This window comes from Colobus angolensis, unplaced genomic scaffold, assembly GCF_000951035.1.
Source record: "Colobus angolensis palliatus isolate OR3802 unplaced genomic scaffold, Cang.pa_1.0 Scaffold254, whole genome shotgun sequence".
Lineage (NCBI taxonomy): Eukaryota > Metazoa > Chordata > Mammalia > Primates > Cercopithecidae > Colobus > Colobus angolensis.
In genome coordinates this window covers 2216588-2226631 of record NW_012115755.1, presented here as the reverse complement: position 1 = coordinate 2226631, position 10044 = coordinate 2216588, and the positions used below count along the sequence as shown (strand labels likewise).

The window sequence follows — 10044 nt, the reverse complement described above, 5'->3', positions numbered from 1 at the left end:
AGGGGAGGAAAGATGCTCTCTGTCCACTGTGGTGGCTGAGCTGCTGCGGCCCACTGCTGCCACACCCTGGGGAGAGCTACCTCAGTATGAAGACTACACACTCAACAGTACAGGGAGGGGAGGGAGAGAGTTCCTAGGACATTGTCAGAGGCCCCGAGCCCCATCCAGGCATGCCAAAAGCTGGAACTATCCTGGGGCTTTTCCTTTTTGTGAATTATCTTTATTTTTGTGGCTAAGCCACTAGATTGTTTTTTCTGTCGCTTGCAATGGAAGCATCCTAGCTGATACTACAAGAGCCCCTGAGCCCCAGCCCCAGCTGGGCCCCGCCCTCGGCAGGAGTGGGCTGCACTCACGTCAGGCTTGAAGGGCGGCTCCAGCATGCCGGCTCCCAGCCGCTTGAAGTTCAGCTTCTTAAAGAGGGGGTGCTCCTTCACCTCGCGGGCACTGCCGCCACGACACCCTAGGCGTTCAGCCGGGTCCTTGCAGAGGAGCTGTGGCAAGGCAGGGGTGAGGCGGCCGGGCAGGCGGGTGAGTGGGTAGGAGGGAGGGAAAGGTGCGTCCACCCCAGCCCTGGCTGGCCAGGCTTCCGTGAGCTGCCGTACCTGTGAGCAGAGTGAGCGGGCCTGCGGGGAAAAGCGCTCAGAATACTCCTCGGGGACCTCCTTCACCAGCCGCTCCACCTCCTCCCGCTTGATCTTTTTCTTCCTCTGCTGGAAGGGCGACTGGCCTGCGATCATTTCGTAGAGGAGGCAGCCGAGCGCCCACCAGTCAGGGCTGAACGTGTACCGTTCATTCTTTACCACCTCCGGAGCTGGGTGGGTGGCATGGGAGTTAGGGCTGGGCAGGAGGCGGGCAGTGGACCCTCAGGCCCCAGGAACGCCAGTGCACGTTAGGTCTGGGATCCACTCAAACCCGCTGGCCAGGCAGGTGCCGTCCCAGCTTGGGGGGGACCTTGGCCAGTAGGAGAGCACAGGCCCCATCAAGCGATTGGGTATAGCCCTGCAGGAGGCCACGCCCAGGTCCCTGGGTCTTCAGATTTTACACAAGAAGTCAGAAATCTGTATTTTATATGTGAAACCATCTGGCTTACTAAAAACAATTTGACTTAAACACAAATGTAGGCCAAATTGGGCCCACGTGGCTACCAGTTTGCAACTTCTGGATTTAATAACAGTGAGAAGAAGGAAACTCCTATTTTCTGACTACCTCCTACCTTCCAGGGCAGCCCCGTGGGGAGTTTTCCCTGAACTCTCTCTTTTCATCTTCCAGGCAACCCTGGGAGGCAGGTATGATGAGCGTTTTACAGTGGAGCACAGTGAGGCCGGGAGCAGTGGAGTGTCTGGTTCAAGGCCACGCAACAGGCAAGAGGTGGAGCCTGCAGAGCCAGAACTCTGCCTCCTGTGTCTCTCAGTCTCCAAGTAGAATGTGGGGCGTCATCTTGGCCCCTCCACTGGCCTCCTTCACAAATGGGCACAGGCAGGGCAGGGACTGGGGCCACAGAAACAGATGGAGGGTCTCTCTCCTCCATCCCCCGGTAGCCACTTGCAGGCTGAGCCATAGCAGGGTTTAATAAGTATTTAGCGGCCAGGCGCGGTGGCTCAAGCCTGTAATCCCAGCACTTTGGGAGGCCGAGGCGGGAGGATCACAAGGTCAGGAGATGGAGACCATCCTGGCGAACATGGTGAAACCCCGTCTCTACTAAAAATACAAAAAAATTAGCCGGGCATGGTGGCGGGCGCCTGTCATCCCAGCTTCTCAGGAGGCTGAGGCAGAATGGCGTGAACCTGGGAGGCGACGGAGCTTGCAGTGAGCGGAGATCGCGCCACTGCACTCCAGCCTCAGCGACTGAGTGAGACTCCGTCTCAAAATAAAAAGTATTTAGCAAATGAATGACATGGTTTCACAACTGTGTGCGGCCCTGGGTGAGTCTTGGTCTCCTAAGCTCTAGAAAAGGAGCATTGGTATGGGCCCTTTCTACTGAGGCCCCTTCGAGAGAACCTCCCTGACAGAAGTGGGTGTGGCTGGATGGGTGGACAGTGAGGGAACCCAGGAGGCTAGTGGGCCTGGCAGAGAAGACTCACCCATGTAGCCCACGGTGCCCACACGGCCTTTGATGGTCTGGCCCTCGGGCACGTGCACAGCCAGCCCCAGGTCAGAGATGCGGATGTGGCCTAAATGTGGGTGGAGAAACAGGTAGACCCGTTAACAGGCCAGGCCTCTGCCTCTCACCCCACCCTGACCCGTCCCAGGCACCCCCACACACCGTGGTCATCCAGCAAGATGTTCTCCGGCTTCAGGTCCCTGTGCAGAAAGAAGAACAGGGTCAGATGCTGCTCAGTCTGCCAGGGAGCCAGACGGGGTCAGCCCCTCCTAGCTCACTTGCCTCCTGGGGCCAGGTGTGGAGCAAGGTGCAAGACTCATTTGCTGCCAGGGCGACAGACAGCCCTGCTCTCCCTGGCAACAGCCCGGATTCAAGGGAGCAGAGGAAGGATTTATAGAGCTAGGACTCCCAGGACTCTCTAGGCGAGTGGAAGGTAGCTCCACCTAGGAGAGGCCTCCCCAGTGGCCTTGCTTACCCCTTGGTGACTGACGCTGCCTTTTCCTCTCCATCAAATGGGACTACTCATCTGTCCCCTGACTAGGCTGCTGTGAGGCTCACAGGAAGTCAGAGAGCCAGGGTGCTCTCTTACCCAGCCCCGTGTGCCAGGCACTCTGTATTTAACTCACTGGGCTCCTCCAACAACCTGGGAAGTAGGAATTACAGTCTCTGCTTCCTAGAAAAGGAAGCAGTGTTGGGAGCAGGGAGCTGACTGGCCCAAGGTCACACGGTGGGGGGTGGAGGGGTGACAAAGTCAGGATTCCCCCGTGGGTCCACCAGAGCCCAAAGCCTAGGTCTGGACGACTCAAGTTGGCCTGGCATGTGAGTTAAGCCAGTGCCACAGCCCCCACACCAATGTCCATCTGTAGTCTGGCCTGATAGGCAGCCTTGCCCACCTCCGTCCAGGCCCAGCTGCAGTCGCTGGCAGGGAAGGACTAAGCCCCTGGGGTGGCCGAGCCCTCCCAACCTGTACACAATGCGCTCCCGGTGCAGGTCCTCCAGGCCACAGCAGATCTCGGCGGCGTAGAAGATGGCCCGTGCTTCGGGGAAGCCAGCCTGGCCCATGTGGTAGATGTGGAACTTGAGGTCGCCCCCGTTCATCAGTGTCAGCACCAGGCACAGCGCGTCCTTGGTCTCATAGGCATAGGCCAAGCTCACCTGTGGCCGAGGGGACCCGAGCCCTCAGGCAGGAGCTGTGGGGCGCTTGACGGCAGGGCTGCCCAAAAAAGCCTTCTCGGTGCCACTCCTTGGGCCCAGCCTGCTCCCCAAGCCTGGCATCAACACCCCAAACCCGCCCTTCCCGGCATCCCGTGCGGGAGGGTGGGGCCTGGGGGGTAGGGAGGGCCAGTGCGCCAGCATGGCCAAGGGGAAGGGAGAGTCTCCTTCTGTACTTACTACAAACCTACTGTTCACTTTCTCCAGGATCTGCTTCTCGTTCAGCGCCATGGCCTCCCCTTTCCGCTTCTTGATCCGCTTTTTCTCTAGCTTCTTGCAGGCGTACATCTTACCGGTGGCCCGCACCTGGCAGGCACACACCTGTGGCCAGGCAGAGAGGGGTGAATGGAGGCCAGCTGTGCCCTTGCTGGGCATCCAGAGGGTGGTCCAGGGCCCAACACACCCACCCTTTTCACTCTTCCAGGGGCACTGGCCTGGCCACTCACCTCCCCAAAGCCACCTTTGCCCAGGACTCGGTACTGCCTGAAGGTGTTTTTGGTCACTGGCTGCCTGTGGCAAGGGGTGGGGAAGCACATGCTGGCTGAGCAGGAGAGCCCAAGGCCTGGGAAGAACCCCAGCAACCTGGCCTGCCCCAGTCCAGCCTTCAGGGAGCTCACCTTTCCAGCCACTTCCACTGCAGGAAACGGTTGAAGTAGATGCTGTCGAGGTAGTCGGCAAAAGGGGCCACGCTCAGGTACTCATGGGTCAGCCTGGTGAGGGAAGGCAGGCCCAGCTCACCTGCCAGCCCCTGACATTTCAGGCTCTTGGCTTGATGGGCCAGGCCTCCCATTCTGCACACGCTTAGCCCACAGGTATCATCGTCGGCCAGTCCTCCCGCTAACCTCCGAGTGGAGAGACACACAGCCTGTGCTGAAGCTGTGGGTACTACTGAGGGGAGGCAGCCTGCTCAGGTCACACAGCAGGGGCAAGGCCAGGGCTGGGCAGCTGAGCTCCCTCACCAGCCACTGAGCTGTTCACAGTCTTCCTGACCCCCAGAAGCTCCCTCCTCTGGGTACAATTCCAGGCTTGTGGGCAGGGACAGGCTTACCGGGTGAGTTCCTGGAAAAGGTCTTTGCAGGGCCCCTGCTCCAGCCGCTGGGTGCAGTTCGTCACCAGCTGCCGGGGGACCTCTGGGATGAGGTCAGGACCCTGGGAACAAGGCCCAGGCAGGTCAGTGCAGGGGTTCCCTTGGACGGCTACCCACCCCGGGGGAGAGGGGTCAGGCATCTCGGGCTGGTGCCATGGGAGGCTGCAGGCCGGGGGTGTGCCAGCCAGCCTGGTTGCTGAACTCCTTCCTGCTGCCCACCCGTGAGGCAGAGCACAGAAGAGCCACTGGGAGGCTGCCTGGGCTGCATGCCCACCATGCTGCCTGGAGCAGCTCCAGGGCACTCTCTGCCCAGGCTATGTGTTATGCGTGTCTGTGTGAAGAAACCACCCTCAGAGGCCTGATACTGTGGTCACTCCTCTCCCCGACACTGGGCTCTGGCGGCTCCTGTCATCTCTCCATCACTGCTCACTCACCGTGTGGCTCAGAAAATTCTGCATTAGTTGCCGCCCACATGCCTTTCGCTTCTCATCCGGGGTCACTTCATACTCAGCCTGCAGGGTGGAAAGCAAAGAAGCTGGAGGTCTGGACAGAGCAAGCAGCAGGTGTGGGGAGGAGGGGCACATGGGGCCGGGACCTCGGCCACCCGCAGGGCTGGGCAGGGCTGGGCTGCACTCACCACCCCATCCAGGAAGGCGATGCAGCGGCTCAGCTCCGGCCTCGTGGCACAGAACTCTCGGAACAGCAGGCGCCCAATGGGCTGCCGCTCACACAGGCTGTGATAGTCACGCTCTGTGGGCAGTGATGGAAGCTGCTGGGTCCACAGCCCCAGAGCACATGGGTGGGGCATTCCTGCCCACACCACCAGGCCCTGGGCCCCCACAACAGCTTCCAGCTCTGCAGTGTGGCAGCCACAGTCTTCTTCGGAACCCTCACCACAACCCTAAGTTGGGCACAGCTGTTTTGGGGCTGTGAGGCCCAGAGAGGCTAACTGACTAGCTCGATGTCACACAGCCAGGAGTCTGGCTCCAGAGACCAGGACTCCACCCACCTCCCTGCATCATCTCCTGATTTACACGACTTGCCTGATTTACACGACTTGCGTATGTCACAGTACTGGGGTTGGGTGCGGTCCATGAGGTTCCGGCCCAGCCCAGCCCCGGCCAGGCCCACACCTGCTGCTTGCCTGGCGAAAGTGCGAGAGGAAGCTGTGGCTTCCGGCACGCTCTCAGCTGGGCCTCCTTCCCAGGAGGTGGGAGCAGCCCCGGTGTGCTCTGCCCACGTGCAGGCCACCGGGGGCCTCAGCAACCGTGGGTGCTGCTCAGACCTGGGCCCTTGACCAAGATTGGCAGGAAATGGGGTCCTGGGCCCTTCTGTCCCCTCCCAGGAGTAACCCTGTCACACTGCCCAAGCTGAGGGCTTCCGGTCAAGGCTTTGCTAGTCGCCCCTCTGGGCTAGGCCTGGGAGGCTAAGCCCCAGCGTGGAGCTCCCAAGGCAGTCAGTCTGTGGGCTGGCCCAGCGGCCACTCCCTCTGTCTTGTGGGCCCTGCTAACCTTAGCTGGCTCTCCTTTTCAAAGTGGTATCAACTGCCCCAATCTGCCTCTGCCCTATTCCTGACACCCGCTTCACCCACCCCCAGCGTGACCCTGTTTGCTGTCTGCTCTCCACCCATCCCAAGCCCGGGAACTGAAACTGGGCTGAATGGTACAGTCCTCATCCTTCTGCTCATTGGATCCCCCAAGCCTGTCCCTCTGCCCCAGGGCAAGGTCTCAGGGGAGGCTCCCCCGGCCCCGGCAGGGCCCCCCGCGTTGGCACCCGCAGGCCCTGCCCAGGCCTCACCGAGGCTGAGCCGCAGCTCTTCGCACTGGCTGATGTGCGGGAACTGCAGCATCTGCCGCCATTTCTTGCTTTTGCCTTTGCGATTTCCACCGCCACCTGTGGGAGCAAGCAGATACTGGGTCTCGGGTCTCAGTGCAGTCCAGGGCCTCTAGGGCCCAGCCAAGGCAGAGCCAAGGCAGAGCGGCACCTCAGGCCTTCCCTCTGCAAGCTCCAGCATGCCCTTGCTGCGTTCCAGGACACACGTGGTTCTCCTGCTTCAGGATCCTGCGCTGGGAGAGCCAAGAGAGGCAGTGAGGTCGCTGGGGGAGGACGGTGTTCCAAGTAGCTCCAACAATGGGTCCAGCCTCAGCTGCTTCCCACCAGGTAGGAGTTCCCTCAGTGAAGAAAGGGGAGAAGGACATCGCAGTGGGGGGAACTGCAGAAGGCCCAGGAGGGAGAGATTCTAGGCCAGTGGGGCAGGCCTGAGAGATGCATAGGGTAGCCTGGGGACAAGGAGGCTCCCAGGCCTCTGTCACCAGGCCCCACATCAGAGCTATCAAATGCTCAAACAAGGCAGGGGCAAGGGGGCTGGCACCCAGGACTCCCCATCCCCTGCACACTGGGGCTTCCCCGGTCCACTGCCTGCCTTGCTTGACCTCGCAGACACCCCACCTGCAGCGGCTGAGGTCACGGCAGCAGTGGGATTGCCTGCAGAGCCCAACAGGTGTGGGAAACATGGGCCAGATGTGAGATGACCAGGAACAGTGAAGGCCCCTGTGACAGAGGCAGCTGCAGGACACCAGCTGATTGCTTGATTGCTGCTAGGAGGGTTTCTGGCTCAGTGTGGCCAGCTCTTCTGATTTTTCAAAAGCAGCTGGAAATTCAGACTCTCACATAAAATATTGGCCCTCATTTTATAAAAAAGAAAAAAAAAAACTCACTGCAGCCAAATAAATAAAATGTGTCAGGGAGCTAGCTAAACCTGTGTGGCCTGTGGGCCACCAGGTTGAGGAGGGTGGAAGGGGCCTGAGCCTCCCAGAGCTGGGTCTGAATCTCTGATTCACATTGTAGGCCCATCACTTGCTATCTGTGAACTTCAGCTTCTCCATGTGTGTTATGTGGTGCATGGGAGACGCTGTCCACATTAAGTTGGGCTGAGTCAAGAGGTGAGCCCCAACTCCAACAACTCTATGGCAACCACTTTCTCATGCTGGGCCTCAGTTTCCCATCTGGTTTTTCAGTCCTGTATCCATCTGGCCTGGGTGAGGGCAGGTGGTGCAAGGGCAGAAGTTGCCTTCTAGGGAGGGGGCAAGGCGAGGTCCCTGGATGACTCCCTGACCTAAGCTGCCTGGAGGAGGAACTACTGCAGAGGCCCATTGAGAAACTTGCTAGAGGCCTCCTGCGAGCATGCCCTGCAGTCATTGCTTCACTGTGAGTGAGCAACAGACCCCCACCCCTCAACCCAGGGCAAGGCCTTCCCAGAAGGGGAACTCCTCCCCCACACCCACAGGTCCCTCACCCAACCCTCCATCCGCCAGCCTCCCACCCTCAGTTACTTCCTCCTCCCCCCTCCCAGCCACATCAAGGCAGCAGCAAAGAGTCACATGCAAATATCCTGTCCTGAGCTGCCCAGTCAGTGGGGCTCCTCCCCACCCTCCCCATCACCTTTCAGTGTCCCTGGGCCCCCTCCCCATGCCTCTGAGTGCCTGGGAAGAGAAGGGGCACTGAGGGAGGTCTCAAGCCCCAGCGTTGTCCCACTCCATCCTCACAGCAGCTCTGCCAGAGCAGGCCCAATTTCCTATGAAAACTGATGTTCCGAGGTGAGGAATCAATTCACCCAAGATGACTAAGCCTAGAGGTGACAGGATTGGTACCCAGCTCCCTATGGCCACAACCCAAGCTCCTTTCCCACCCCAAACATGCCTGGCATCTATTAGGTGCCAACTGTATATACACACCAAGGGTTCCCAAACCCCACTTGGGGTCTCAGATCACTCGGGAAGCCGTCAAGGGTCCCAGCCCCAAGCTCATGGAAAGCCGGTTTGTGAGTTGGTTCTGATGCGGCCCGCCCAGGCGCCTGGGCTCAGGACTCAGTGACAGTCAGGGTTTCCTTTAGTCTTTATATCCCACCCCCAACCGTTCCACAAAAAAAGGGTACTGAAGTTGACAGAGAAGAGACATGTTTAAAGCCATGAAGGTCGGCCAGGCGCGGTGGCTCATGCCTATAACCCCAGCAATTTGGGAGGCCAGAGGCAGGTGGATCACTTGAGGTCAGGAGTTCAAGACCAGCCTGGCCAACATGGTGAAACCCATCTCTACTATAAATACAAAAATTAGCTGGGTGTGGTGGCATGCACCTGTAGTCCCAGCTACTTGGGAGGCTGAGGGAGAAGGGTCACTTGAACCCAGGAGGCGGAGATTGCAGTCAGCCCTGCAATCCAGCCTGGGTGACAGAGTGAGACTCCATCTCAAATAAAAGCCATGCAGGTGGGAGGGGCAGAGCCAGGTTGTGGTAAGGGTTCTCAAGTGGAGGTACCAGTCCCCAGTCTGGCCACACCACCCTATGCCTTGCCCATGGCCTGACAAAGCTTGTCCAAAGGTACCCACACTCTCCGGCCAGGCAGTGCCATCAGCAGGCCTGAGGCCTTAACTGGTTACAGCTCTAGGGAAGAAGTCCTGTTTCGGCCCTCCCCACCCCTCCTCCCTGGCTCATTGGATGACAAGGCAGAACAGAATCGGCAGATGCCCCCAGAGGCTGGGAGGAAGGCCTAGCCCATGGGCTCGATAAGGGACAGGGGATAAGACGGGCTCCCCAGGCACTGAGGACCCAGCCTGCCATGCCATTTCTGAGCTGCACCTCGCCAGGGCACTGGGTGGGCATGGGGTGCCAGGTGTGGCACCCAGCTGGAGGTTCCTCTGGGCTTCCTATAAACTGTGCCGGTCATCCTGTGTCTTAGGCCTGAGTCAATCACAATATTGCTGTGTGACTGATGCTAATCCCTCAGCTTCTCACGTGTAAAATGGGGCAGAAAGGTGAAGCAGATGACTTTTTAAGCCTGGAAGCCCAGTAAAGGGTGGAAAAACTGTCATGATCTCCCTCCTTGCCCTGGAGTTCCAAAAAGAAGAGTCTTATTTACTGCTGCTTCCCCAGCACCCTGGACAAGGTAGGGCAGAGTGGGTGGTCAGTGATCATGTTACTGAGGTGGGGTGTGGCAGGTGGGGGCAGACTGACCACCCCGGTCTGGTCCTTGTGTTTCTCCCAGGACCTGCACAGAGCAAGTGTCTGATAACATCTGGGGTGGGAGCCACGAGGAGCTACACACACACTCGGTCCACCAGACTGGTTTCCCCAGTCAGGCCTTTGAACTTACAATACTGACAACGCAGCCTGCTCTGCTCCCACTTCTTTCTGTGTCCGCTAGGCCCACTAGACCATGGGCTCCCTGAGGGCAAATATTCATTCACCTCTGCCCTCAGTGTCCTGAGGCACGGAGCAAGTAGCAGTCCTATAAGTAGCATTTGTGACCAGGAGTTTCCCCAAGTCAGGTGGGCTGTGCTAGGCAGAGGGTCCGTTCATTCATTCTCCAGCCTTTACCTAACACCAACTTTCTGCGGGATTAGGCTAGGTGCTGGGGTCTGGGCCCATGGCACGTGGGGCATCTTTACACCTCTCACCTGGAGAGGCCTCAGAGAGGCTCTCCTGGGGCTCCGGTCCCACCCTTCCCTCTTCGTCTCTCCTTCTTTCACTCCTTCACCCCCACCCGCCGCGAGGGCGGCGGCCTGACCCTCGCCCCTTCCTGGGCCCCGAATCCCGGGGGCAGGTGCGGAGGAGGAAGACGACGGGCCGGAAAGGCTTGTGTCTGGGTGG

At 59.4% G+C, this 10044-nt stretch overlaps 1 protein-coding gene across 2 annotated transcripts in view; it reads right to left on the bottom strand.

The window, feature by feature from the left end:
- GRK6 (G protein-coupled receptor kinase 6) overlaps positions 1-10044 on the bottom strand; it is a 41085-nt gene that overhangs the window by 6544 nt on the left and 24497 nt on the right. The window contains exons 2-13 of one of the 2 annotated variants that reach the window (XM_011946876.1): positions 6198-6293; positions 5038-5150; positions 4835-4912; positions 4362-4462; positions 3931-4023; positions 3760-3823; positions 3494-3634; positions 3066-3256; positions 2264-2301; positions 2082-2171; positions 603-811; positions 354-491 (exon numbers count right to left, since the gene is read on the bottom strand). In XM_011946876.1, the coding sequence (XP_011802266.1) occupies positions 354-491; positions 603-811; positions 2082-2171; positions 2264-2301; positions 3066-3256; positions 3494-3634; positions 3760-3823; positions 3931-4023; positions 4362-4462; positions 4835-4912; positions 5038-5150; positions 6198-6249 (1308 nt within the window). In that variant the 5' untranslated portion in view covers positions 6250-6293. Of the gene's footprint in view, positions 1-353; positions 492-602; positions 812-2081; positions 2172-2263; positions 2302-3065; positions 3257-3493; positions 3635-3759; positions 3824-3930; positions 4024-4361; positions 4463-4834; positions 4913-5037; positions 5151-6197; positions 6326-10044 lie in introns of those variants that run through there. The other variant, XM_011946877.1, reaches the window with a different exon arrangement.